This window comes from Myotis yumanensis, unplaced genomic scaffold (genome assembly GCF_028538775.1).
Source record: "Myotis yumanensis isolate MYYU_CA2020_CCGP unplaced genomic scaffold, mMyoYum1.0.hap1 SCAF_17, whole genome shotgun sequence".
NCBI lineage: Eukaryota > Metazoa > Chordata > Mammalia > Chiroptera > Vespertilionidae > Myotis > Myotis yumanensis.
The window spans coordinates 38,122,041-38,149,246 of record NW_027223768.1 but is presented as its reverse complement, the minus strand read 5'-3'; the positions used below and the strand labels follow the sequence as shown (position 1 = coordinate 38,149,246).

The 27,206-nt window shown below is 48.9% G+C and overlaps 2 protein-coding genes across 2 annotated transcripts; both read right to left on the bottom strand.

Annotated features, from left to right (window-relative positions):
• Window positions 1-2,323: 2,323 nt before the first annotated feature.
• Window positions 2,324-6,511, bottom strand: TXNIP (thioredoxin interacting protein). The gene is made up of 8 exons (XM_070396990.1): window positions 6,031-6,511; window positions 5,479-5,551; window positions 5,228-5,375; window positions 4,739-4,841; window positions 4,364-4,620; window positions 4,100-4,256; window positions 3,840-3,991; window positions 2,324-3,710 (listed from the first exon to the last, which is right to left on the bottom strand). The coding sequence occupies exons 1-8, from the start codon at window positions 6,278-6,280 to the stop codon at window positions 3,675-3,677; spliced, it is 1,176 nt and encodes a 391-aa protein (XP_070253091.1). The 5' UTR covers window positions 6,281-6,511; the 3' UTR covers window positions 2,324-3,674.
• A 12,387-nt stretch (window positions 6,512-18,898) lies between these two features.
• HJV (hemojuvelin BMP co-receptor) lies at window positions 18,899-26,940 on the bottom strand. Its single transcript, XM_070396474.1, has 4 exons — window positions 26,806-26,940; window positions 25,385-25,571; window positions 24,470-25,038; window positions 18,899-24,099 (listed from the first exon to the last, which is right to left on the bottom strand). Exons 2-4 carry the CDS (start codon window positions 25,479-25,481, stop codon window positions 23,476-23,478), a joined length of 1,290 nt encoding a protein of 429 aa, XP_070252575.1. The 5' UTR covers window positions 25,482-25,571; window positions 26,806-26,940; the 3' UTR covers window positions 18,899-23,475.
• Window positions 26,941-27,206: the final 266 nt, after the last annotated feature.

Sequence of the window (27,206 nt, the reverse complement as noted above, 5' to 3'; positions counted from 1 at the left end):
AGTCTCAGTAGCCACATCTCAGAGCTCAGCAGCCACACGGCTGTCACGTTAGCACAGATATAGAACATCTACATCATCATAGAACGTTCTATCGGGCAAGTGCTGGATTTGAGGTATGTGGGTAACAGGACGGGATGCATGTGTTCTGGCTTTTCAAGGCTCAACTCTCCAGCAGACCTGGGTATGTTATCTACTCTCCCCATCATCCCCTCCTCAGATCAGGTACAGTCGCCAGGTTGTGTACACAAACAACAGGGCTTTGTGCTCCATGGTCGCTTCATCCTTTGTCTGCCCTCTGTCTTGCTCTTGTTCTCCGCCACCTCTCCAGTCCCTGGAGAACCAGCTGCAGAAAAAACTTTTCCATCAACTTTGACCTAGTTTCCTGGTCTCGGATTTGAAAAACGGCAGAGCCACTAAATTCTTGAATAGGCAGGGAAAGTAGGCGGCTGGGGTCAAAGTGAAGGCTATAAAGAGCTGGAGACTTTGACACCTGGGTAAGGAAAAACAGAGAGAGCCAGGAAAGAGCTACTGAGAATGAAAAACAGACACAAGCACACAAAGACGGGAGGGGAAAGGCATCTTTTCAATTTCACTTTCTGTTCCATTACATGGATTTTATGAATTTCCAGGAATCCGAGGTTTGGAATTAGCATGTGCGAGTCCACAGAAAAGCCGAACCCCAAATAACGGCCAGGACTAGATCTGCCTACAAAGGTTTAAATGAGCCAGAAATCAGAAGTACATTAAGGCCTGCCATTTCAGGGTTTCCATCCGAGTCACCCCTTTAGGAATAATAAAAATCATTTCAATTAGAGGTGCAATTACGTGGTGTCAATCTATTGTTATTACCCTACAAGGAAGAAATAGGAACTGCTCAAGCATAACATATCCTAAGGGATGAGGGTGGAGTTGAGTATTCAGCAAACATTTACTATTATGATTATACGCTTGGAAAGGTACAAACTGCAGAGATAAAACATGGGAGCAGCCTTCAAAGAATTTAAGCCCTGGCCGGGTAGCTCAGTTGGTTAGAGCACTTTCCCAAGGTTGTGGGTTCGATCCCAGGTCAGGGCACATACAAGAATCAACCAATGAGCCCTGGCCAGTGTAGCTCAGTTGGTTGGGTGTTGTCCCGTGCACCAAAAGGTTGCTGGTTTGATTCCAGTCAGGGCACATGCCTGGGTTTTGGGGGCTTGATTCCTGGTAGGGGACAAGCAGGAGGCAGCTGATTGGTGCTTCTCTCTCACATTGATGTTTCTCTCCCCCTCTCCCTTCTGCTCTGTCTCTGAAATAAACTTAAAAAATACAGTAAGAGCCCTAGCTGGTTTGGCTCAGTGGATTGAGCATCGGCCTGTGGACTAAAGAGCCCCAGGTTTGATTACAGGCAAGGACACATGCCTGGGTTGTGGGCTCGATGCAGGAGGGAGCTGATCAGGGATTGATTCTCTCTCATCATTGATGTTTCTATCTACCTCCCCCTTCCTCTCTGAAATCAATAAAAATATATTTTAAAAAATACATAAGGAAAACAAAAAACCCATTCACTTAAAAAAAATCAACCAATGAGTGCATAAATGGAACAAATTGATGTTTCTCTCCTTTCCTCTAAAAATCCATTTTAAAAAAGAATATTCATAACTAAATCCTTAAGTCCTGAATAGTTATTTTGTCTTTATATAAACCAGGTTTACACTGGGGAGACACCATGATGAAGCCAAATGATAAAATCTGGAACTGTAAACCTTTCCTACCAATTCCCCTCACAAACCTTGTTTTCTTGTTTTTTAAAAGCTCACTAAAAAAAAAAAAAAAAAAAAAAAAAGCTCATGCACTCCAAAATTGAAGGACTTTAATAATGATTAACTATACATGTAGAAAACTAGCTTAGATCACCAGATCCCAGCTAGTTCCTTACTGCATTGGAAAAGACCATTTTAAGAACCTCCTTTTCCCAAAGTTTTGAATATGATTTTTATATAGCGCCAATGTCTTCCCTCTCCAGCTCTCCAACCCCCATTCTGACTATACTCATTAGGGTCGATAGGTAATAATCTGAGGGTTTTCAAGAATGAATTGTGAAGTAGGAGAAACGCTCCTTTGGGCACTTTTTAAAAAAGTTTACTTATTATTTATTGGGAGACATTGGTTTGTTGTTCCACTCATTTATGCATTAATTGGTTGAATCTTGTACATTCCCTGACGGGGGATTGAACCCACAACCATGGCGCATTGGGATGACACTCTAACCAACTGAGCTACCCGGCCAGGGCGAGGCACACTTTCTAATAACTTCTCCAATACCATCTCACAGACAAGGAAACAGTTTTTGCCATGAAAAAACTTTATTTATTTTTTACAAAGAATATCCCCTACATGGGGTGAAAATATATCTGGTTAAGTACAAAATATAGTTTTTTTAATCATACAAAAAGATACACAATTAAAAAAACATTAAACCACCTTCAGTCCACATGCTTTCTCAGAAAAGGGTGGAGCTCAGTGCTCTGACACAGGAGAGGGAACAAAGTGCTAAAGGCTGCAGGGAGAGGGGCTGTCAGCATCCCCCGCCTCCCAACCCTGGAGAGGGGAGCCGGGGCTTTTGTGGAGACTTGCCCTCGGGTTTCTCACGGCAACGTCCGGAGGCTCTGACCAGGGCTGGGCATCCCGATCTAGCTTCTCCTTGGTGAGGAGAAGTCACCGTGGGCAAGGCTGGTGGCAGCAACCCCTCTCAGACAGCTGGAGTGCCAGAATTACAGAATTCTGTTCACTGGGACAAAGTCTCAACAGTCATGAGCAACTTCTTTGTCCTTGTGCTTCTATCTAGAGACGTAGTAGACCAGTTTTAGTTTACGTTTTGAGATAGAAAAGAGTAACATGACAGGAACTAAAGTGCTAAACACATCACCTCAGAATCAATCCCAAGGAGTCACATGAAAGGAAAAACACGTTCTCCCATATAAAGACGTTTGCAACAGAACACAGTGCAATAGGCTCTGAGAATGGCTTAGAAGACCTTTGGTGGGGCATGGCTATTAATGCTTTCTGCCAGATGGAATACATTCTAAGCAAAGACCGCCTTAGAGCTTCTTCCCTTTAGTTCACACAGCTCTCCAAAGTCCAGACCCAATCAGCTTTGGAGCGTTTTTTTTTTTTTTTTTTTTTTTTTGCTGTAAGTTTACAAAGGGCAAGGATGATTTTAAGAACCTCCTTTTCCCAAAGTTTTGAATATGATTTTTCCCCTTTTCCATTTTCCCAGTTTGCTACATTGATTCTGTTCCACATGATATAGACGTTCATGATCTGGTATCATTATAACGATCTATATATATATTCCCCTGCAAAAAAATCTTGGGAAGACCATGCCAGGAGGCCATTCAAAACTACTCAATATGCCTCAATTTTCAAGGCGATCTCAGAAAATGGGATGGGCCTATGTTTTTAAACCCATCTAGCAAACACTCCGACATCACAACATCTTGGCTGGCTGAGGATGGGTGTGCATCCTTTAAGGCCCAGGAGACTAGACTGCCTGCTGGTCACCTCCTACGCTGGGGAGTCAGAGGCTGGGGTGGACCAAGCCCACTGTAGAGACTGTTGAGTCTCTGAAAAAGTAAGAGTCCAGGAAGAGGCGGAAAGAAACAAGTAGATACAGCTGCTTCTTCTCTCCCACATGCTCACTGCACATTGTTGTTGAGGATGCAGGGATCCACCTGGGAGGAAGAACGAAAACATTTTAGTTTCAGTGAAAACTAAAAAAAAACCCCACTTTAGGAATCCCTCCAACTCAACTTCCTATAGGAGGTTTGGAACAAATGCAGTGGTCAAATGACAATTCTCACCTCCGTGTAGGTAGGTGGTGGGATGAACTTGAACTCAGGTGCATACATAAAAATAGGGCTGTCTTGAGAGCCATCTGTGTCGTCTAGCAGAGGAGTGGTGGGGCTCTCCAACCGGTGGTCTTCAGGAATGATATCCATATAGCAAGGAGGAGCTGGACAGAGAGAGGTTGGGGATGAGAAACCTGGCCCAGACATGGCCAACCGTCCCAATTTTACACACCCAAGCAGGCCCTAGGGCTAAGACATTGGGTCTGGCTCACCTTCTGGGGTATCAGGGAGGTTGAGATCTACCCAACTCATCTCGGAGCTGGTCTGGCTGGCCATGCTGGACGTGCGGCTGCTCAGACCCGACCTGCTGCCAATCACCAGGGGCAGGTCCAGAATGACTTTCTTGGAGCCAGGGACGCTAACATAGATCTAGAAAGGAAGTTGGCAGTTTGTTAGACGGGAGGTCTGGGGAAAACACCACTGCTGTTCCGACAGGTGAACAATCGCTCTCTCCAGGCCCACCCTGCCCCACTCACCAGCAGGAAATATTCAACTCGGAGGATGTTGCAGCCCAAGATGGAAGGCCTGATCTTCTGCACCCGGAGGCTCTTGCCACGCCATGATGCACAGGTTCCGGAGATGATGTGATTGCCTCTGACAGATGACAGCTTCTGCGTCAGCACCTTGGTCTGGCCGTTGGCAAGGTAAGTGTGGCGGGCCACGATGGCAGCTTTGGGAACCACGATTCGGGAACATGTGTTTTCAAAGTCGGCATGGATGGAAATCTCGTCACCTAGCAACAAGAAAGATGAAGCTGATGCTAAGTACAGTTGATGACTTTCCTTCTGCCCCTGCCCTGCCCTCACCCCCAAAACCCACAGTTTCTATTTTGTCAGGACTTAGGCTTTTACCTTCACAAAATCCTTTTCTGTCGATTCGGGCAGAGACAGACACCCGCCCATCAGGAATGAACATGCAGGACACTTTCTTCTCCTTTTTAGCAGACACGGGAGCCTATGTAGAAGAGAGGGGGTTGATTTGAGACTTTCTGGAGACACTTTCTCTGCTTTTTTTTTTTTAAAGACTATGTTTTTTGGAAGAGAGGAACAGAAAGGGAGAGAGAAGCATATATCGGTTGCCTCCCAAATTCTCCCTGACCTCGCCCTGACTGGGGATTGAACCCGAGACCCTTCGATGCACAGGCTGACCCTCCAACCAACTGAACCACACCAGCGCCAGGCTCTACGCTTCTCTTTACTTTCCACCCCTGAGCAGGCAGCTTTCCCTCCCACCTTGATGACTTAGAACTTGAAACACTAAGGTGTTTCAATCTAATGCCCAGGACATGTGACTTATCATCCCTGAGACCCAAGAGAATAGAATCTTAAACTGAACCTCACCATCAGATCAGGGGTATTGATATCCACTAGATCCACCACTTCAAAGCTTTTCTTTGTCTCTTGCGTTGGCTGGCTGGGGCGATCAAGGAAAGCCTTTACCCAGTAGTCTACATGCCCGTATTTTCCTTTGAAGGATGTTCCCAGAGGCCTGTGTCAAGAAAAAGGAAACAATTTAAAAATACTCTCCAGGATCAAGTGAGGGGAAGATCTTGAGATAGAAAAGTCCAAAGATGCACTTGGCTGATACCTACCCCTGAGGAAGCTCAAAGCCAAACTTGTACTCATATTTGTTTCCAGGTCTCATGATAACCATCTCATTCTCACCTGCAGGGAGAGAAAGGCGATACCCGTTAGGTTTCCTGTTACACTTAAAACGCATCTGTGTGATAAGAATTCTTGGGCAGCACGCAGGATCTATTGTAGCACCCCCATTTCCATCCCTTATGTTCTTCACTGAGAAATTCTGATGCATTTTGTTGGGCAAAAACTTGCAACGTTTAAAATTAAGCCGCTATCGTCTCAAACAGCAAAGAGTAACTTATGCATACCAAAAAAAAAAAAAAAAAATCTTTAAATAACTAAGGCAAAATCCCGCAGGATCACTCTAAGAAATAGGACAAATTGACCTTTTTTGAGGGCGGGGGGGAAGGGTTTGCAAATTTAAAACTTAAAATATAGGGACACAACACAAACCGCTCAACCGGAGCAACTTAGAGCATTTAGAAGCTCCATGTATTCCTTTCAAACTTCTCAAATCAACTCCCCAAACCCCCACCCCCTCCGCAGAGAACCCCGGAGCTCACCTGTCGGCTGGTCCTCCAGCAGCAGCGTGTCCTCGTAGCGCAGGTACTCCAGGGTCTGCTTGCACTGCTGGGACCCGTGCAGCCACAGCACCTTGGCCACCCCGCAGGCCAGCACCCGGACGGCCTTGACCCGCGTCACCTCACACACCTCCACGGTGACCCGGCCGGCCACCTTCTCCCCGCTGCAGTACACCTTCTCGGGGTCGGTGAAGACCACCTCGAAAGACTTGATCTTCTTGAACACCACCATGATCGGGCGGGGTCGGCTGGGGAGCAACGAGTGCGGGTCGTGGGGGTCACAAAACCCTAAATCCACGGGCGCTTTAAAAGGACGGAAGAGCAGTTCCCTCTGCAACTCTCGGCAACTTTGGAAAAGGTGTCCGAACAAGGGCAGCTGTTGGCGATGCAAAGGATTCCAACGGGAGCACAGCTGGGGGCGCGGGGCTCGGCGGCTGGTGGGTGTTCAGTCCGCAGAAACCAGGGCGCTGCCGCCGCGGCCGGAAACCGCGCTTTTATAGCGGCCCCGGCCCCGCCGCCCGGGCCCCGCGGCGCGTGCTGCCCTCGTGCACAGCCCTCCCATTGGCTGCCCGCCGCTTGTTTACCAGGGGCCTGGCCAATCAGCGACGCCGCCGCGGTGCGTGGACACCGTGTGCTCCTGGCGGGGAAAATGGTTGTTGTGCTCTGTGGCCTCCGGGAGGGGGGTGCGGGGAGCTGTCGGGAAGGGGGTGCGGGGGCTGCGGGGAGGCGGTGGCGGGAGCTGCCTCGGGGAGGGGCTGCGGGGAGGGATGTGCGGGGAGCTGCCTGGGAGGGGGCTGCGGGAAGGGATGTGCGGGGGAGAGGTGTGCGGGGAGCTGCCTGGAAGGGAGCTGCTGGGAGAGGGGTGCGGGGAGCTGCCTGGAAGGGAGCTGCTGGGAGAGGGGTGCGGGGAGGGGGCTGCGGGGAGCTGTCTGCGGGGAGGGATGTGCGGGGAGCTGTCTGGGAGGGGGCTGCGGGGAGGGATGTGCGGGGAGCTGTCTGGGGAGGGGGCTGTGGGGAGGGATGTGCGGGGAGCTGCCTGGGGAGGGGGCTGCGGGGAGGGATGTGCGGGGAGCTGTCTGGAAGGGAGCTGCTGGGAGAGGGGTGCGGGGAGGGGGCTTCAGGGAGGGGTGTGCGGGGAGCTGCCTGGAAGGGAGCTGCTGGGAGAGGGGTGCGGGGAGGGGGCTGCGGGGAGCTGCCTGGGGAGGGGGCTGCGGGGCGGGCTCCCCTAGGCTCCATGAGAGAAGAACCTCGCTGACCCTAAAACGCATCCAGGGCCAGCGGCCTTCGGAGGGCGGGAGGGCGGGCGGCCGGGCGAGGACGCGTCTGGGCTGGGGCGCGGTTGGAGGCAGCGGAAAAGTGCTGAGGAGGGAGTTTCGCGCTCGCCTCGGCCGGGGCGGTGGGTGCAGAGGCGCCGCGCATTCCCAGCTGCAGGTCGCGTGAAAACCTATCCCGCAGCTCTAAGGACACGGTAGCGGGGGCTGGGGACGGGGTCGGCATCTTTATTAACAAGCAAAGACATTCAAGGCAAGGAGAACCGGCCACCAGTTTTAAACCTCTTTCCAAGTCCTTGGGAAGCGGGTGTGTGGGACTGACACTCCCCCCCACTTCTACCCCTCCTCCCCCCGCCCCGCTCCTGGCTCGGGGCTCCGGGCTGGAGGCCTGTGCTGTTCTTCATCCCTGTACCCTGTTCTTCACCCGTACCCTGCAGTCTGTTCTCTGGAACGGAAACAGTCAGGGCGTGTTCACATCCTGTTGCTGATCCCTCATCGCTGCAGTTCCTACCTGCAAAGTTGGGGAACACGGTGTCTGCTTCCCCAACTACCTCCTGACCTCTTCACTGAGGCGACCCTTAGGTTCTCATTATCTCCCTCGTTGCTTTTCCAGGAAAGCGGCAAGAACGGATGGTTCACTCTTTTCCCTTTCTTCCTGGGTTACTTTCGCTTCTTTTTGGTCTTCATCGCCTCTTCAAGTCATTAATCAAAGGCGTGTTCCTAAATCTGTGGCCTACCCCGCTCCCAGGCTCCAAGGTAGTTAAAAGCAGGAAAGTTCTCAGTTCTCGCCCTGGCCTGGTATGTCCTTGGTTAGGGCATTGTCCCAATACACCAAGGTTGTGGGTTTGATCCCTAGACAGGGCATGTACGAGAATTAACCAATGGGCCCATAAATAAGTGGAACAAGAACTTGATCTCTCTCTCTCTCTCTCTCTCTCTCTCTCTCTCTCTCTCGTTAATAAATATATATATTTTTAAACACAGGAAAGTTCTCTTGTTTATAACCAAAGTGTTAGTGGATGAGATGGTCATATTCCTATTTGCAGGAAGAATTTCTCTCTTTTAAAAGTTTTTTCCTAACCTATTTGAATTAGTAAGAAAGGAAATAGAAGACAGAAGGGTCATCAAAAGGTGATATGTCAAACCAAAGGAGAGTCGTTTGTCTGTCAGATGGGCCTCTCCCTGGCTGGCCATGAAATGCCTTAGGTCAGGAGCTGACTCCTGAGAACTGACAAGTGTGATGAGAAAAATTTGCATGCACAGTTGCTGGGATTCTTCACCTTTTCCTTGATTCTTGAGCCCCTCAGGTTCCTGTCGGGCATCAGGTGATCATTACCTCATTTCTTGTACTAGAAAGAGGAAGATAAAGTCCCCAAGATTGAGATGAGGAAGTGAGTAAAAAGCATTAGAACATACAGAAATTCTACCCTATCAGCAAAAAAAAAAAAGGCTTTTCATTGCTGTTAAGAATCCTTCTTCCTCAAACCCCCTAACTCGGTTGACATCCTAAGGCTAACAAGTTACAATTCAACCTCAGTATTAAGCAAGCCCAAGAATCGGGCATCAAGACTGTTGGAAACACACACACACATACATATATACACACACATCAATTCCCACGAACAAAAAAGGGAACATGTCGATCCTTAGGGTGTATGAGTTAGAGGCAACACCCTGTTCTAGAAAGTTAACCAATGAGGCCTGAGTTGTTTTTGGGTCATTCACAATATTCATTGAATTATCTGGAGCAGCAAAGGTGTGACTTTCACTAAAAAAAATTTTTTTTAAATTCAATATTATGGCTTTGGGAGAATTTTTAGTTTGGGTATGAAAGTGTACATAAGATGAAACATTAAAATGATTACAAAGAAATACACAAATGTTGTTAGATAATGTGTGATATGTAACTAGGTACATTTTGAGGGGATGGAAGAAATATTAGTCGATCAGGGTGGTGTTGAGTTGGGACATCTTATAAAAAGGGAAGTATTTGGGCACACCTATGAAGTACTGAATTTTTTAATTTTAAAAAATTTAATACGATTTTCTCTTGCTCTAAGTTCCTCTCTTGGGCTTCGGTTTCTTCTTTCTTTCAGTACAGACCTCTTGTTTGCTCTGTGAAATGTCTGGGTTTCCTTAAATGCCAAAAAACTATTTCGGTTTGGCAGCAGCTGCCAACCAGGCCTGCAGCCAAGGCATGTTCTGGAAGGGAACCCTCCTGGACAGAGTTGTTTGCGACCTTTCACCCAATAGCCTGGAATTCAGATAAAAATCTGCCCCCGGATTCCTCTTTCTCAGTTCCTGGCTGGGAGGAAGAAAAAACCTTGTGAACTCCTGTCTTGAAAACAGGGTGCAAACACTTGTGGGGTGCGGGGGAGAAAAGGGGCAGATCCGGGAGGAGCAAGCAGCAAAGTGAGGGCTACCTCCAGCAGTTCTGCAAGTTCGATCGTCTCTACCTGCTCCCTCCCCGCCCTCGTCAGTCCCAGTGCCAATAGGAAACGCGGTGGGGACTTGTTTGCTTGACTGGAGGAGGCTGAGTAGGGGGCGAAGCGCCCAGCACTTGGTACCAGTCAGACGAGGGACTGGTTGCATTTCTCTTGTCTTTAACCTCTGGCCTGACAAACATTCAAGAACTCTAAAGACTCCTAGCTCCTAAGGGAAAACAAACCCCTTTCTTTGTCTTTTTGATCATTTCTGTCACCTTCACAAAGAGTAAGCTTCCCTTTTACTTTCTCTCTCTCTTTTTTTAAATTGAATTTAGAGGGAGAAGAAGGGAGAGGAGAGAGAAACATCGATGTGAGGAAAAACATCAATTAGTTGCTTCCTGTACACGCCCTGGATCAACCTGGGTATGTGCTCTGACCAGGAATCGGCCAGTGACCTGTCAGAGTTCAGGACACCGCTCAACCAACTGAGCCACACCAGCCAGGGCCTTTACTCTTAACTAACCACCCCCTTTCCCACTCCCCTAGGGAATGTCATGTTAGAGAGAGGCAAATAGAGGTTTGAAAGAGAGTGTGGGATTGAGACTGCCTCCAACTTATAGATAAATAAGAACACATTAATAATTGTGTAGCATTTTGAGTTCAAAATGACTTTTTTTTTTTTTGTCATTTATTGAGCACCTGTAAGGACCAGGTACTTTATGTAATTATCTCAATTATTTTTTATTTAGAATGCGGACAAAGAGGGGCCACATACTAAACCTGACAAGCTCAGGCAAGGCCTGCACGGCAGCCTTACAAACTCCAGACCTAAAGTAACCACATAAGATGATGGTCTGAAATTAAAACTCTTTAAGCAGGCGGTCATGTCCTTGGCTAGAATCTTCCCCGACAAAACTCAGTCTTTACCTTAACTGAGCCTGTCTATTGTCTATTTGCACCTACAATAACATTCCTTTGGAATGTCAGAGTAGCTCGGGGCCACAGATCCCCTCACCGCTAATGTTATCATGTTGTTGACTGTTAACTATCCTGTACCCACCTGTGTAAAAGGAGTGTCTATCATTTTACTTTTTATCTAATCCCAGAGGTCTCACCAGCCGCCGATTTGCTTTCTCCTACCTCCCTAATCTATCACCAATACATGTCATGTAATCCATTTCCGCCTTCTCTTTTGACTGTAATTTATAAAATAAGGTGCAAAACTATTTTCCAGAGCATTTTCTCGATCCGTTGAGATTTTGCTTCCTAGCAACTGTCACCAGTTTGGCTACAAGTTTGAGTGTTTCTGACGTTGGCAACAAATTCATCTGTCATCTTGTTCCAGCAAGGATTTAAGGTTAGATTATTTCATTTAATTCTTAGAATAACCTTGTGACTCAGGGTTGATGAAATCAGGCTTGGGGTTAAGTAATTTGCCTGAGGTCACAGATTTTGTTAAGTAGAGCAAGAGCTTGAACCAGGTGCGTCTGATCTATAAAGTACTGTATGTACTCTTTCCAACGTGTGGTCCTGCCTCAGGGCTTTCGCACAGTATCTTGTTTGATGTTCACTGTAAAGGATTCAGACAAGACTTAAAACGTTAAGAATTAAGGGGGACTCTAGCTGTCTTTTTTTCTAAGCCAGTTGCATTATTTTAATTAAATGACTTGCCCTAAGACACGAAACTAGTATCTGGTGGAGCCACTCTTCAAAACCAGGATTCTTTTTTTTTTTTAATATGTGTATATATATTTATTGATTTCAGAGAGGAAGGGAGAGGGAGAGAGAGATAGAAACATCAACGATGAGAGAGAATCGTCGGTCAGCTGCCTCCTGCCACCCACCCTGGGGATCTAGCCTGCAACCTGGGCTAGTGCCCTGACAGGGAATTGAACCGTGACCTCCTGGTTCACGCAACCACTGAACCATGCAGGCCAGGCCAAAACCAGGATTCTTAATACTTAATCTACAGTTGTCTCTAGGAGGCTTTGTGAGGGTGTCTTTTATTTAAGTTTAGCTTTAAAAAAATTGTTGTTTATTGATTGATTGGAGAGAGGAATGTCATTCCACTTATTTATGCATTTATTGGTTGATTCGTGCATGTGCCCTGATCTGGATCAAACCACACAACCTTGGTGTATCAGGACAACGCTCTAACCAGCCAGCTACCCGGCCAGGGCCTACTTTAGCTTTAATTATTAAAAATACCTCATCTGAACAGATCGATGGTTGCTGGAGGTGGGGGTTGGGCAAAATGGGTAAACAAAGTCAGAAGGAATAAACTTCTAGTTATAAAACAAGTCATGGGGATATAAGGTACAGCATGGTGACTATATAGTTAAAAGTACTGTATCTCATATTTGAAAGTTACTGAGAGAATAGATTCTAAAAGTTCTCATCACAAGAAAAAATGCTATAATTATGTACAGTGATAGACATTAACTAGACTTATTGTGGTGAACATTTCACAATATACAAAAATATTGGATCATTATGTTGTACACCTGAAACTAATATTCTGTGTGTCAACTATACCTAAATTTAAAAAAAAAAAAAAAAACTCGCCTGGAAGACCACATTTCATGTTTGGGGGACCCGTTGTTCTACTAAATTGAGGAAAGATCAGAGATCTAGGAGTCCCCCAACTTTAGGGAAAGCTGGGGAGAGGAGATGAATTAATTTGTTCAGATCTATTGCTGACTCGTTTAAGATATTTCTTAAAGTGGCCTTAGTATATGAACAAAAGGTAATCCCTTCTCTGCTATCACCCCATCTGTTGTCTTGTCTTTACTATCAAACTTATACCACTTTCTCTGTTGACTAAACTCGTCCCTTTTAGTGTGGTTTCTGCTGCCACCGAGACAGTTTTTGTCAAGGTTTCATGGGAAACTAGAGTGTTTTTTTAGGCCTCATTCCCCTTGACTCCTATGTAATTTGAAAACTGCCATCTCTTAAAAATTTAAACATTCCTCTTGCGTTTGGACTTTCTCCTTTCTCCTTTGCTAGTAATTTCTTTTTTTTCTGTGGCACTGAAAGCTTTTCTTAAGGGCTTGTTTTTGGCCCTTCTCCTGCCTCTCCCCCCATCCCCCGGCTTTTTTTCCTTCAAGCTTCGTTCTTCGGTTCGCCCACCTGTCCATCACTCATGTAGACATCTACACTCTCCCTTTAGGCTGTCTCCAAAATTCCAGCTGGCATCTCAGATTTAACTTGTCCAGTATGGAATTCAGAATCTTGCCCCTGTGTTCAAATTCAGTTCTTCCCTGGTTTCTTTTTTTTAATATTTTTTTTTATTGATTTCAGAGCTGAAGGCACAGGGAGAGAGAGGTAGAAACATCAATGATGAGAGAGAACCCTTGGTCAGCTGCCTCCTGCATGCTCCCCACTGGGGATCGAGCCCACATCCCAGGCATGTGCCCCAACCAGGAATCGAACCGTGACCTCCTGGTTCATAGGTCGATGCTCAACCACTGAGCCACACTGGTTTCTTTTAAGGGAACCGTTATGCATTCCCTCTGTTATCAAGGCTTAGAATCCAGGAATGGCCTCTGATTCCTTCCTCTGACATCCCCACAGCCAGTCAGCTGCCCGATTCTATGAAAGCTACCTTTCTAGTGATTCTAGAATTATCTCTTATCTCTTATCCCACCACTCTGATTCATGTCCTTGTTACTTTTGCCTAGATTATTTTAATAGCTTTTAACTGATATTTATGCTATAATCTATAGACCTTGACTAAATCTATTAAAATTGAGTTTCTGTCTGTTCCCGTGAGGCTCCCAAACCCACTGTTTAACTGAGTCAACTTCACACGCTTTGACTTGCCGTGAAAAGCCTTCACAAATTGGCCACAACAAAACGTTCAGTCTCATTTCTCTCTACTTCCTTTGCATGTACCCGATACCTCAGCCAAACCTGAGTACTCACTGTTCCTCCAATACATCTTTCTCTGCCTTTGTTTATGCTTTCCTCTCTACCTGGAATGCTGGGCCCTCCTCCCGTCTCTGCTTCTTGGTGGACGGCCAAACGACTGTTCCTTTCTGAAATCTTTCTTGATTCCCGATCCCCTCATCTTTTGCCTTGTAACCAAGAGGATTTCATTCTCTTCTGGGGATTCCATAGCATAGTGTTTATATTTCTCACATGGAACTTGCATGTAAATTTCATTTCTCTCAGATAATGAATTCCTAGAGAGAAGGAACTATGTCCGTTTAAAAGATCTTTGTCTTCTTCATAGCACCTAGCAGAGTACATTTCATAGAGTACAATTATTATTAAATATAAGTTGAATCGATAGGGGTGTGGCTCTGGACTAGAATTGCTGTGGGGTGGCAGGAAGGGCACCTGGTGTTAGACCCGTGGGGGTCACACCGGACCTGGGCTCAGCAGCCTTGGGACTTGGGTTCTGGCTGGGAAAGAATTCAGAGCCAAGATTAAAACACTTATTTATAAAATCACAGAGGTGGAAGCAGTAATTTGTAGAAGAAATGGGCTGATTATACAAGTTATAGAGGTACAGGAAGGGCCCTTGGAGCTTGGAGTGTGGAAGCTAATGGCTAATGGTAATGACCTGGGGGGCGGGGGGGCGCGGGCATGACGCAGGAGAAGGGAAGGCTCCCTGGAGGGAGAGTGCCCTGGGTCCTCTGTCCTAAGGGTTTAATATATATATATGTATTTCAGAGAGGAAGAGAGAGGGAGAGATAGAAACATCAATAATGAGAGCGAACCATCGATAGGGCCGCCTGTCCCACAGGGGATCAAGCCCACAACCCGGGCATGTGCCCTGACTGGGAATGGAACCACAACCTCCTGCTTCCTAGGTCTACGCTCAGCCACTGAGCCACACCAGCTGGGCTCCTCAGGGTTCCGGGTGGAAAGCTTAGGGGCGGTCCCAGGGGAAGACCCCAGTAGCATGTTCAGCAGCTTTCCAGGTGTGTCCTTTCAGCGTTGGGCTTGATTGGTGGTCTCCAGGGCAGAGCTTTATCCAATGCAGCTGGTCCTGAGGGCAGCCGTGGGGTTGCTTCCCAGGGTTCCTGCCCTGGCAAGCTTCTGTGCCCGGCCCATCGTCCTGGCTCTGCTCACGTCCGTCTGACCGCCTCCCACACAGTGTGCCGCTCATGCGGAACCTGGTATTGTTGCTTTTAAACCTCAACCTCAGTTCCTTCTGTTCCCCTGTAACATACATAACCGGTCTCTCCTCAGAGGCCACGGTCCAAATGTGTAGCAGAGCGAGGGTGGCAAGGCGGTGAGGGGTGAGGGTTTGTTTTTCTGTGAGGGGAAAATTGGACGGTGTTCATGTTTATAAGCACCAGGGAGACAGGACATTGCGTGCTTAACCCAACTTCCCCTTTTCTGAGAATTTTTTTCTTTCTTACACAATTCAGTAATCCAGTTGGCTCAGCCCTGCCACCCAGTGGGTAAGTGAATGTACTGTCAAGATCCTTAGTCCAAGAATTGTCTCAAAAACACAGATGGTTTTCAGAGACTTGAAACTTGACCCGAACGGCTCCCTGAGAGGCGAAGATGATTCTTTGATCGTGAGAAAAAGAAGCAGAGAAAGGAACATGGTGTTCATGACTGAGAGAAGAAGCCACATGCTAAAAGTTGTTTTGTTTTTTATCCAGACTAACAGTTAACAACGCTTCCTCTGTGAATAACATGTATAGTGAACATGGAGACAACTGTACAGTGTGTTATAAAGACCTGCCCAGCCGTGGCCGCGAGGCTCAGTTGCCTGGAGCATCATCCGCTGCATCTGAAGGTCGTGGGTTTGATCCCACATACAGGAGGCAACCCATCAATGTCTCTCTCTCCCCCTCCCTCCCTCTCTAAAATCAGTGTAAAAAAAAGAAAGAAAGAAAGAAATTGCACAAGCAATTGACTCTCACTAGATAGGCCGCAGATGTTTTGTAGAGCGTATATTGTGATTCGGAGAGTTCAAATGACTTGCCCAAGTTCACACAACTTAGGACAAAATTCATCTGATTTATATGGTTCAAAGATCTTTCTACTTTGATTTTTTTTAAGTCATCTTCTGTTTAGACTTAATTGTCACCTTTGTATTCCTACAGCATGTTGGACATGCTTCTATATGTTTTGCATGTGTGTGTGTGTGTGTATATATATATTCCTCACCTGAGGATATTTTTAGGACATTTTTCCATTGATTTTTAGAGAGAGTGGAAGGGAGGGGGAGAGACAGAAACATCGATTGGTTGCCCTCTGGGTTGAGCTGCACCGAGGTACCTGCTCTTGACCAGAATCGAACCCGGGACCCTTCAGTTTGCAGGCTGATGCTCTATCCACTGAGCCAAACCGGCAGGGCTATATGTTATGCATATTGATGGTTTATCTTGTAATTATGTTTATCTGACTATTCCTTCCCACTAAACTGAGCTCCCCAAAGATAGGAACCATGTTGTCTTATGGCCTGGCACAGTTTAGGTGCTTCCACAGTTCTAAAGAAGGGCAAACGGTAACCCATAGGATTGCTCACACAGCCCAGGCCATTGCCCCTCCTTCTGGTTTTGGTTGCTTCTCCTGTGCTGATGGAATTCCTCCCTGGCTGCAGGCTTGGTTGTGGTAGATGAAGGTCAGTGACCTTCACAAAGAGAAAATAAAATTATGGCAGAACATTTTCCGTTTCAGTTGCTATAGTTTTAGCAACGGGGCTTTCAGTTCTTGGCTGGGATGAGGTGGAGTAGCAGGGCAAAATGAAGAGGCCGATTCATTTTTTAAAAATCTGAGTTAGCTAGTGTCTTAGAGGTATGAGTAGAAAAACAGTGCTGTTTCAAGACTGACTATACAAAACCCTTGATAGCCAGGCCGGTGTGGTACAGTGATTGAGTGTTGGCCTATGAACCAGGAGGTCACGGTTCAATTCTGGTCAGGGCACATGCCCTGCTTGTTGGCTGCATTCCCAGTGGGGGGCCTGCATCATTTCCTCTCTCTCTCTCTCTCTCCCTCCCTCCCTCCCTTCCTCCTTCTCCCTTTCTCTCTGAAATCAATAAAAATATATTTAAAAAGCAAACAAAATCCCCTTGATATTAAAATTATTTGGTCTTTGAACCAATAGCAAAGAATGATTCCAAAATAGCTCATAGTGGCGGCAGAATCTAGTTTTCCTTTCTGATTTCTCTTTCTCTTTCTTAAAACCCACCCTCTATTCAAACACAAATTTTATCTCAGGAAACATATTTAACTTGTTCCTTCCTATGAACTGTCAGGAGGATGATGAATAATTCGGTGTGGGAGCAGCAGGAAAATGAAGAAAGGACTTGTATTTTCTAATGTCCTGTCTTCTGTTCCCCCTTCGTGCTGGCGCAGCTTCTTGGCACTGGTTTTGAGAACTGTACTTACTGGACTCTCCTCTTTCCTCGAGAAAAAATGTGGGAAGGAGCTTGCCATGAAGTATATGAGGAGGGTGGGGAGGAGTTGGGTGGATCTGGGAAGTGGTTGCGGTGCCCACAAGTTTGAGAAGTTAAGGGGCAAAGCTCAGGACTGGCTAAGGTGGAAATACCCTCTCTCTGAAAAATCAAAATAAGGAAACATAATGTGGTTGAAATCATATAGTACTTAATACACAAAACGTAGCACATCTCAGGTCTCTCTACTGAATTATCTCTTTCAATAATTTCAGCTTTTTAATCTGTTATTTACTTTATATTTCTAAACTACATGGTTCTTTTATTTCTTAATTTAGAAACATTAGACATACCTACTCTATTTTTATTACAGTAATTGAAATTTTAAGCATTTTACATCCCATTGTGTACCTACCTTCCCTTTTCTTTTACCTCATCCTTCCAATAGAGTTATATCGCAATTTTGGCTACATCAATGGACAGTATTACATTATTATTATTATTATTATAGATTTCAGAGAGGAAGGGAGAGGGACAGAGAGTTAGAAACATCAATGAGAGAGAAACATCAATCAGCTGCCTCCAGCACACCTCCCCTTGACCAGAATCGAAGCTGAGACCCTTGAGTCCGAAGGCCGACACTCCATCCACTGAGCCAAACCGGTCAGGGCTATGCACCGATCTTAAATTTATTTCTGAAATGACCGTTCTACCAAATGGTTATTAATATTTTCTCTCAAATGGGCAACATGTCAGATAACCTGAGAAATTAATTTTCTTTTTCCTGGAGACCTTCCTCATCCCGAATACTTCTTTTTAGTCACCAGCGCCACCTGCTGACTGTAGGTGGAGTGGAAAGGCAGAATTATGAGGCACAGGGTAGATGTTTTTAAACCAGGAAATGTCCTTTCTCTGGCCTCTGACAATCTGGAGGAAGGAATGTGGTCCTTAGGACAAGAGTTAGAAGAGAGAATATAAAGTCATTAGATATTCTCTTCCCTGGCCCCGTCATCTTTTTCTTTTCTGTGTGTTCCTAGGAGGAGGAAAGTCTGTGCTGTATTACTTTCTTTCCATGTTCTGGTCTTTCTAAGCTTTTGTCTGATCCATCAGAGGAAGAGGGAAAGCTGGTTACCCACTTGTAAACAAAAATCTACAGCTTTATTGGGTGTAATTGATGTATGATAAACTACACATAGCTGAAGTGTATAATTTCATGTTTTATTGAGGAGGAAACTGGTCTTGCAAGGCGTGTCAGGCCATAAAAACTGTGAACAATGCACTGCCCTGGGGGTGGGGGGAGGTCATTATCGCTGGCCCCAGGACAGATCAGCGGATATGGCCTGGGGACCCCCAACACCTGGGGCCTTCCTGTAAGCCCACAAGGGGGCGGAACCATACCTGCAAGACAAAGACCCCAGCGGGATATATATAGACAGGCTCTCTGCATGTTTCTTCACTCTGATTTGGAAATTATTCCCGGAGTTCACTAGTGCTAATAAACGGGGTCCCTCCCTTTCTCTAGGAAGCGTGCTTGGTATTTCTTTGGTCTTTTGCAACATTATGACATATGTACACCCCTGAAATTGTTACTACACTCAAGATAATGAACATGTTACTCCCAAATGTTTGTTTCCTCATGCCCCCACCCCCTGTTTTTGTGTGTGTGTGTGTGTGTGTGTGTGTGTGTGTGTGTGTGTTTGTATCTTTTTGTATTGTGGGCATTTCCCCCCCCACACACACACCCGGTTTTTTTTTTTTTTAATCTTTATTGTTGAAAGTATTACATAGGTCCTCCTTTCCCCCCCATTAACCTCTTCCAGCCTGCTCCTGTCCTCCCCCCACCCCTTTTTAAAAAATTATTTTATTGATTTCAGAGAGGAAGGGAGAGAGGCAGAGAGATAGAAACATCAATGATGAGGGAGAATCACTGATTGGCTGCCTCCTGCACACCCCTCACTGGGGATGGAGCCCGAAACCCAGGCATGTGCCCTGACCGGGAATTGAACCATGACCTCCTGGTTCATAGATTGCTGCTCAACCACTAAGCCACGCTGGCCATCCCGCCTTCCCACCCTCCCTCTACCCCTTCCCAGGCAACCACTGATCTCTGTTCTGTCACTTTATATTAGTTTGCACTTCCTATCATTTTATATAAATGGAAGCATACCGTAAGTACTCCTTTTTGTTGTTGTTTGGCTTCTTTCACTTGCGTTATTATTTTGAAATTCATCATGCTGTGTGGGCCCGTAGTTTATTTCATCTTATTGCTTAGTGGTATTCTGTTGTATGCGTTTACCACAATCGGTGTATCCATTCACTTACTGAGGAACATTTGGCTTGCTTCCAGTTTTTGGTTATTTCAAACAAGACGACTATGGACATTGGTATGCAAGTCTTTGCATAGAAACATGTTATCGTTTCGCTTGGGTCAATATTCAGAAGTGGAATGTTTCAACTGTATGGTAAGTGTTTACGTAGCTTTTAAAAAGACTGCCCAATTGTTTTTACAAAGTGGTCATATAGGGTGTCCCAAAATTCACGCAAGAAGTAATTATGATAGAAAACACAGGTTAATAATTAAAAATTGTAATTTTTTATTGATTCATAAAGTATACAGTATAAGGTTATGTATGGAATAGGACATCGGGGAAATGGCCTCCACGGCTTTGCAAAGCCCTGGTCTTCACTGGTCTTCATTGTCCCTGCTCCTGGGCCATAATTGGTACTTGGTAATGCTTATCAAATTGAAGGGATTGAAATCAAAGGGCAACAGATATTAGAATCTGATTCAATAAACCAAGTAAAATTAGGCTTTTATTTTTTGTTGTTGTTAATGCTCAGGCAAAATTCAAATCTTGCGTGAAGTTTGGGACACCCTATACTACTTTACATCCCCACCAGCGGAGTCTGAGAGCCACACGCCTTGCCAACAGTTGACCTGGTCAAATCTTTTACACTGTAACCATTCTAACGGGTGTAGTATTTTCTCTTTGTGGTTTTATTTTGATTTGCATTTCCCTGGTGACGAAGATGTGGAGCATCTTTTCTTTTCTTTTTTTTAAAATATATTTTATTGATTTTTTACAGAGAGGAAGGGAGAGGGATAGAGAGTTATAAACATTGATGAGAGAGGAACATCAATTCAGCTGCCTCCTGCACACTCCCTACTGGGTATGTGCCCGCAACCAAGGTACATGCCCTTGACCAGAATCGAACCTGGGACCCTTAAGCCTGCAGGCCGACGCTCTATCCACTGAGCCAAACCGGTTAGGGCAGGAGCATCTTTTCAAGTGCTTATTTTGAATGACTCCCTTACTCCCCCCCCCCCCTTTTTTTTGTTAATCCTCAGCCAAGGATATGTTCCCATTGATTTTTAGAGAGTGTGGAAGGGAGGAGAAGAGAGAGTGAGAGAAATCCATGTGCAAGAGTCACATCAATCGGTCATCTCCTGCACTGCGCTGACCAGCCAGGCCGGGGATTGAGCCTGAAATCCAGCTACGTGCTCTTGACCAGAATCCAACCCGGGACTCTCAGTCCGCAGGCTGACCTACCCCTTTTCAAGTCCTGCGTTGGTAAGAGGGATAACCCTAAATGTGGGCAAAGGAAGCAGGGTTACCTGACAGGTGTCATTAAACCATTGCTTTCACCAGTTGGCTATATAATTCTTAATTTACTAGCGATTCCCAAATCGGAGGGGTAAAGTGACTCTGGTGAGTTAAGAGAACCAATATAAGGAGCAGTTTCTTAAAAAGATGTTTTGAGTGAAAATGCCTGTAATCTGAATGGGAAGGGAGAGCCCTAGATATTTTTCTTCTCATTTCCTCCCATTAGAACAGATTGCTTTCTAGATTAACCGAAGGTCATTTCAGAAATGAGACTGTGCTCTGATGGAATGGCCGAGTGGCTGTGGTCCTTAGAGCAGGTGGAGAGGAGGAGCTGGGGATGGGGAATTGCTAAAGAAATCTGGAATGGCAGACCCGTTAGCCACCCTGCCTGGTAGGCACTGGCCAGTGTGTAGATGTGTTCTGGGGAGAATGGGCAGGTGGGTGAGGCTGAGAGAAGGGGGGCGACATAAGTGTCAACACCTGAGTAGGTGAGGGACAGGCCCAGGAAAAGAGGGGGGACGTACTGAATATAAAAGGTACCTCCTAAGTCATTTTGTTCAGAGCAGCTTTAGACCTGAACTAGAATAGCTTTTATTCTCTAGTCTTCTCTTCTACAAACTAGATTCCTTCAACTTCGGGCTCCCCCGGCCCCCGGCTCTTCTTCGGGGTTTCATGTGACAGAAGAAGAGGTCGCTTCTGTGGTGGTAGCCCTGTCACAGCTCCCCTTTCTGCCCAGCTTCCCAACCAAAGGCAAGTGGCTCTCGGATTCCTCTTCAATACAGTCTAGTGCAGTGGTTCCAACCTTCTGGCCCTTTAAATACAGTTCCTCATGTTGTGACCCAACCATAAAATTGTTTTCATTGCTACTTCATAACTGTAATGTTGCTGCTGTTATGAATCGTCATGTAAATATCTGATATGCAGGATGGTCTTAGGCGACCCCTGTGAAAGGGTCGTTTGACTGCTACAGGGGTCGCGACCCACAGGTTGAGAACCGCGGTCTAGCGGTTACTAGTTAAGGCTGTAGAGCTGAACTGCTTGGGTTCCGTTTCTGGCTCTGCCATTTATTAGCTGCATGACTGTGGGCGAGTTGCTAAATCTTCCTGATCCTCAGGCCCCTTATGTAAAAATAGAGATGAAAATATTACCTTCCTTAGAGAGCTGTGAGGATTAAATGAACTAATAATTTAAAAGTGTATAGAACAGCCCTGTCGGGGTGCTAAATGGTTAGTGTCAGCCCAGGCACTGAAGGGTGTCGGGTCCGATTTCCGGTTGGGTATGTGCAGGAGGCAACCAATTGATGTGTCTCTCCTCTCTCTCTCTCTCTCTCTCTCTCTCTCTCTCTCTCTCTCTCCTTCTTTCCTTCCTTCCTTCCCTTTCACCCGCTCTGAAAAGCAGTAGGAAAATATCCTCAGGTGAGGATTCACAACACAACAACCTGAGTTCAGAGCCTTGCCTGACAGGCTTTAAGGCCTCCATCAATGAATTTATTTGAATTTAACTCCTTGGCTCCACTCTCAAGGCCTTCACAATCTGTCCTCTGCCCACCGTACCCTGGTATTCCTCTACTTCCTGCCCAGGTCGCTGGTTGCTTCACTGACTCATGAATCTATGCTTCACTCCGGTTGCCATTGCCTGGAAGGTCCCTACCAATGCAAGTCCTACCCGACCTTCGAAGGTCTCTTCCAATCCCATCTCCCCTATACCTATTATTATTATTATTATTATTATTATTATTATTAGTCTCTCCAGCCCCCTTCCCGGCAGAACTCCCAGTGCGGTAGGATGCAGTGAGTAGCACCCGCTCCCCAGTCTCCCTAGGAGCCTGTGACCTTCCCGAGGGCAGAAGCCGCGTCTGATGCCCCTGCGCCCTCTGTGAGCACCTGGTCTTTACTCACCGGAGCATCGGTGAAGAGATTCCGCGGTGAAGAGATTCCGCGCAGGCAGCGAGGACAGGGACCACCCACAGCTTTAACAGCGGGTGAGCGGGGGGCGGGGTGATGGCTTCTTTCCTGCCGGTGCCATTCTCCGGGGGCAGAGGTTCCTTCCAACGAAGATCCAGACCCCCCCGCCCCCCGCCCCCCCACTTCACGTCTGAACCCAGAAAGCCAAACACATCGCCCTCCGTGTTCATCAGATAAACTCCTTTCCCGAACCATTCTTCCTCGGAGGAAACCAGTGTGTTTTTATGGGTAACGGTCAAACTTTCCTCTTTCAGTTCTTTCCTGTTAAAAGTCTCAACCTTTCCGTTTTCTAGGGATCCTCAGGGCCACTCTAACCTCTAAGCTGGTGGGTGGGTAGGGGTGAGCCCCAGGAGCAGATGGACTGGGGCAGCTCACCGACTGGAAAGGGGACCAGGAAACTGGTGGTGCAGAGTCCCTAAGGGGGTCTGGGATGCAGAAACCCCCAGAATCCTTATTTCCACACCGCTGGCTGCAGCCTTGTCTAACTCTGGATAAATGTCATTGTTTCACGTGTCTCCCAGTCCCCACTGTTTCCTTCAGTGAAGGAAGGGAGAGAGAGAGAGAAACATCAATGATGAGAGAGAATCACTGATGGGCTGCCTCCTGCACAGCCTCTTGGGGATCGAACCCACCCGGCATGTGCTCTTGACGTGAATCGAACCCTGGACCCTTCAGTCCGCAGGCGGATGCTCTATCCACTGAGCCAAACCGGCCAGGGTCCTTCCGCGATTCTTTCTGCTCGTCCCTGCCAATCTCTATCCCCAAGTCATGTCCAGCCCAACCCAGGGCTCAGGGCCTAGTTACTGAGCGCAAAGCCACAGAACCAAGAGGCCGGGGAGCAGCGGGGCTGGGAGCGCGGCGGGGGCCAGGGGGGCGCCGGCGTCGGCGGGGAAGAGGTGCAGCTTCTCGAGGTCCGGCAGGAAAGCGCGGGCGTCCTCCAGAGCAGCCCGCGCGGCCACGGTGAAGTTGGGGTCCCCGGAGATGAGAACGTCGAAGACGCAGGAATGGAAGTAGGCGTCTTCCACCGGCAGCCCCTCCTTGCACAGCCGCCGGGCAGCGTCCGCGGGCAGCGCCCCCCGGAGGCCGCGCTCGGCGGGGGACAGCCGCTGGCTCGGGGGGCACCCGCCCACGCAGAGCTGCAGGTCCTGCTCGGCCGAGAAGGCGCGGGCCACGTCCTCCGCCACCCGGATGGCGAAGGAGAGCTGCCCGGCCGCCTGCCGCACCACCACCGTGGTGCCGATGTAGGCCGCGCGGATCTCCACGTGGCTCCCGGGGCTCGCCGAGCGGATGGACAGGCTGGAGCCCCCCGGCCGGTCCCCGCCGTTGACGGAACCGTCTTCAAAGGCGGCGGGCAGGTTGCCCACCTCCGCCTGGTAGACCTTCTGGTCGATGCACTCCTGCATGTTCTTAAAGATGATGGTGAGCTGGGGGGCGAGAGGGAGGCGGTTCACTCGGGGCCGGGCACCCTCGCCCCGCAGCCAGGCCTCCGACGGGTCTCCTGGCGGGGTCCCCCTCTCCCCCATCCCCATCCCTGCTCAGCCCCCTCTCCCCTTGGCCTCAGTCTCAGCAGCTCCCGCAGGGGAAGGCTCAGGGCTCTCGGCTCTCCCCTCCCCACTGTCTGCAGTGGCTTTGAACTTGAGTGGACCCCCCCCCCAGGGACAGGGATGCACAGGAGCGGTGTCTGCAGGACGCGGTGACGGCGGAGAGGGCGGGGCGGGGGCTGGGAGCCTCGCCCGGGGACAGTGGGCTGGGCTGGGCGCCGGGAGAGGGTCCCGGGAGCGACCGGGTCCTGACCTTGCGGGTGGCGGTGGCGTTGGCGCCGGGGGCCACGGGGGAGCTGGTGGCCTGGACGAAGAGGAAGTCGTTGTCCAGCAGCGGCCACGCGCCCCGCACCCGGCACGTGTGGAAGTGGTGGTGGAAGCTGCGCACGTGGGGGTCCCCGAAGGAGGCGCAGTGCAGGAAGCCGGGGGGCCGGCCGTGCAGCCGGGCGAAGCGGCCCGCGTAGTCGCAGGGGTCGGGGGCGGCGGGGCCGGAGGGGGGCGCGGGGCCGGCGCCGGGCAGGGCGGGGCCGCGGGCCGGGGGCGGGGCCGTGGGGCCCTGGCGGGAGCAGTTGTGCTGGATCATCAGGTCCTCGATGCCGTGCACCGCCGAGTGGAAGGCGAGGTCCCCGCGGCAGGTGCGCGCCGTGCGCCGCGTGCACAGCGCGTAGGAGCGCAGCGCCCGGCAGAGGCCGCTGGAGCCCCCGGCGCCCCGGCCCCCGCCGCCGGCCCCTCGGAGCGCCCCGGGGGAGCCCCCGCCTCGGAGGCTCAGGGTGGACGACACGTACTCCGCATTGCAGCGCAGGATCTTGCACTGAGAGTGAGCTGGGGGCAGACGCGGGAGGATCGAGATGGTGCCCAGAGCCCCGCTCTATCGGAGTTTGCCCCCCCGCCCCCATCTCATCAGGGCATGCCAGCCCCTCCTGAAACCACTGAAGGCTCAAGGCCCAGCCCCCAGCTCCCTACTGCTGTCCTCGCTCAGTTTTGCTAAAATGGATGAGCCCGCTATAGCTCTCCCCTTCCCCAAGCGGAATGGGAAATAGTATGGACCTGCTTGAGAGTGGGGGTGACCCCTGGCACCCATTCTTCTCACTCCCTCATGCTCACATGCCCACCCTCGAGAGCAGCCTGCCTTCTAGGCCCCCCACACCCTCCCCTAGCCCCTCCTTACCATATCCACAGAGGAGCAGCAGGAGAGTGAGGGTGCTTAGAGTCGGGGGACTGCCATGGGGGGCCCGGGGACTAGGGCACTGGCCTGGATCCCCCATACCTATCCAGCCAGGTCCCCGCAGGCTCCAGCTCTTCCCAGCGGATGGCTGTCCTACCTGGTGGACGTTGGCTGGCCGTCCTGTAAGAGACTGGGCGTGGGGAGAGAGGAACGTCGAAGGCTGTTATGGATGATGTGAAGGGAATGTGGGAAGGTCAAGAAAAGGGTACACAGACCAGAGTTTGGGGAGAAGGGGGCTCCCTGAACTGTGCGTGTGGCGGTTAGACCTCCGTGCCCTGTTCTGTGGCCACTTTAAGGTGCCTTATGCAACACCCCTGGGCGGGGGTGGAAGGAACGTTGAATGGCCCCGGGGTGGGGGGCAGAGTCCACTGTGTTGCCCCATTCTGAGCTACCAAAACAGCAGAAATGTCCAAAACGGAGGAGTCATGGGGACAGATCAGATCCGACCGTTCCAGTAGGTTCCCCAATAGAATTATAGGTTCCCCAATGGACTTAGGATCTGAAAAGTGCTTCAGAAACATACCTCTTATTTGCCTCTCCCCATCAGGAGGGAATCATTCTTTCTTTTTTACTCCCTTTGGGTTAGAATTTTCAGCAAGAACGAGTAATGGTAGAATACCCATCCCTCAATATTCAAATAAAAAGGGGCGCTGATTTCTTTTCATTTGTTCCAGAGAGCTGCAGTGATAGCCCCTCTCTCATCGGATAACTGAGTGCAACCCACGCACGCACAACACCTGCTGGCACGGAGTCCAAAGCTCTTGAGTATTTCCAAACCTGGCTGAGGAATCGCTTTTCCCGTTAACCTTCCCTTTGCAAACTTAGAAGTTCTCAGTCTCTGGACGAGGAGAGGACTTGGGGAGGGGCCTGCCTCCCCTGGGGTAAGGGTACGCCTGGGGGACGGGCACAGGAGGGAGAATAGGACCGCAGGTCTGGAGTTGTGGGGAGAAATAATTTTTGACGAGGAGTGGCCACCATCCTTGGAAGCCCAATGCGAAGGGCACCGCTAAGCGGGGACGGGGTAGACGAATGTCATGACTAATCATGTGAGGCTAAATTTGGCCTTGATGAGAAAACCACAGACTCAGGACGTGGGACACTCCTGCTAAGGAAGGCGGCCTCCTCGGAAGCCTGGAGGGAACCAGGTGAAGAGAGAGCTGAAACTGCCCGAGGGGAGCCCGAGGCTTAAACTTGGAGTGGCTCGAGGCCAGAAAGAAATCAGACAGACGGAGGAATGCAGATGGGGGCACCTTATCCTGGAAGAGATCGTAGCTTTTGGACCAGAGATATCTGTTGTAATTCTGTGAAAGTCTCACTTCAATCCAAAAGCGTATTAAAGGAATTGCAATTTCATTTTGACTTACTGTTTCCAGAGGCCAAACATTACTCTGACATCCCGTTCTCCGGCCATGACTGCCTACTCTGCTGGTCGGCTCCAGCCAGGGGATCCCCCGTCTCTTTCTCCATGTCTCCCCTAGGCCCCCAGGCCTGCTGCAACCTCAGTGAGGTCAGGGAGCCAGAGAAGGGCTGGTGTGGGGGGAAGGGGGAGTATATGGCTGGCTGGGGCACTGGACAGCTGAGCGGGGGAGGGAGGTGGCTACTGAGTTGACTGTTTTAAAAATAGCTAAGTCCAAAATTCCAGGAGCGTTGATGGGGGTAGGGTGTGGGAGTTGGGAGGGCAGGAGGATTAGAAAGAATGTGGGGTGTAGGGTGCCAAGTAGGGGAGGGCGAACCGAAATATGACAGGCAAGTCAGATATCCAATT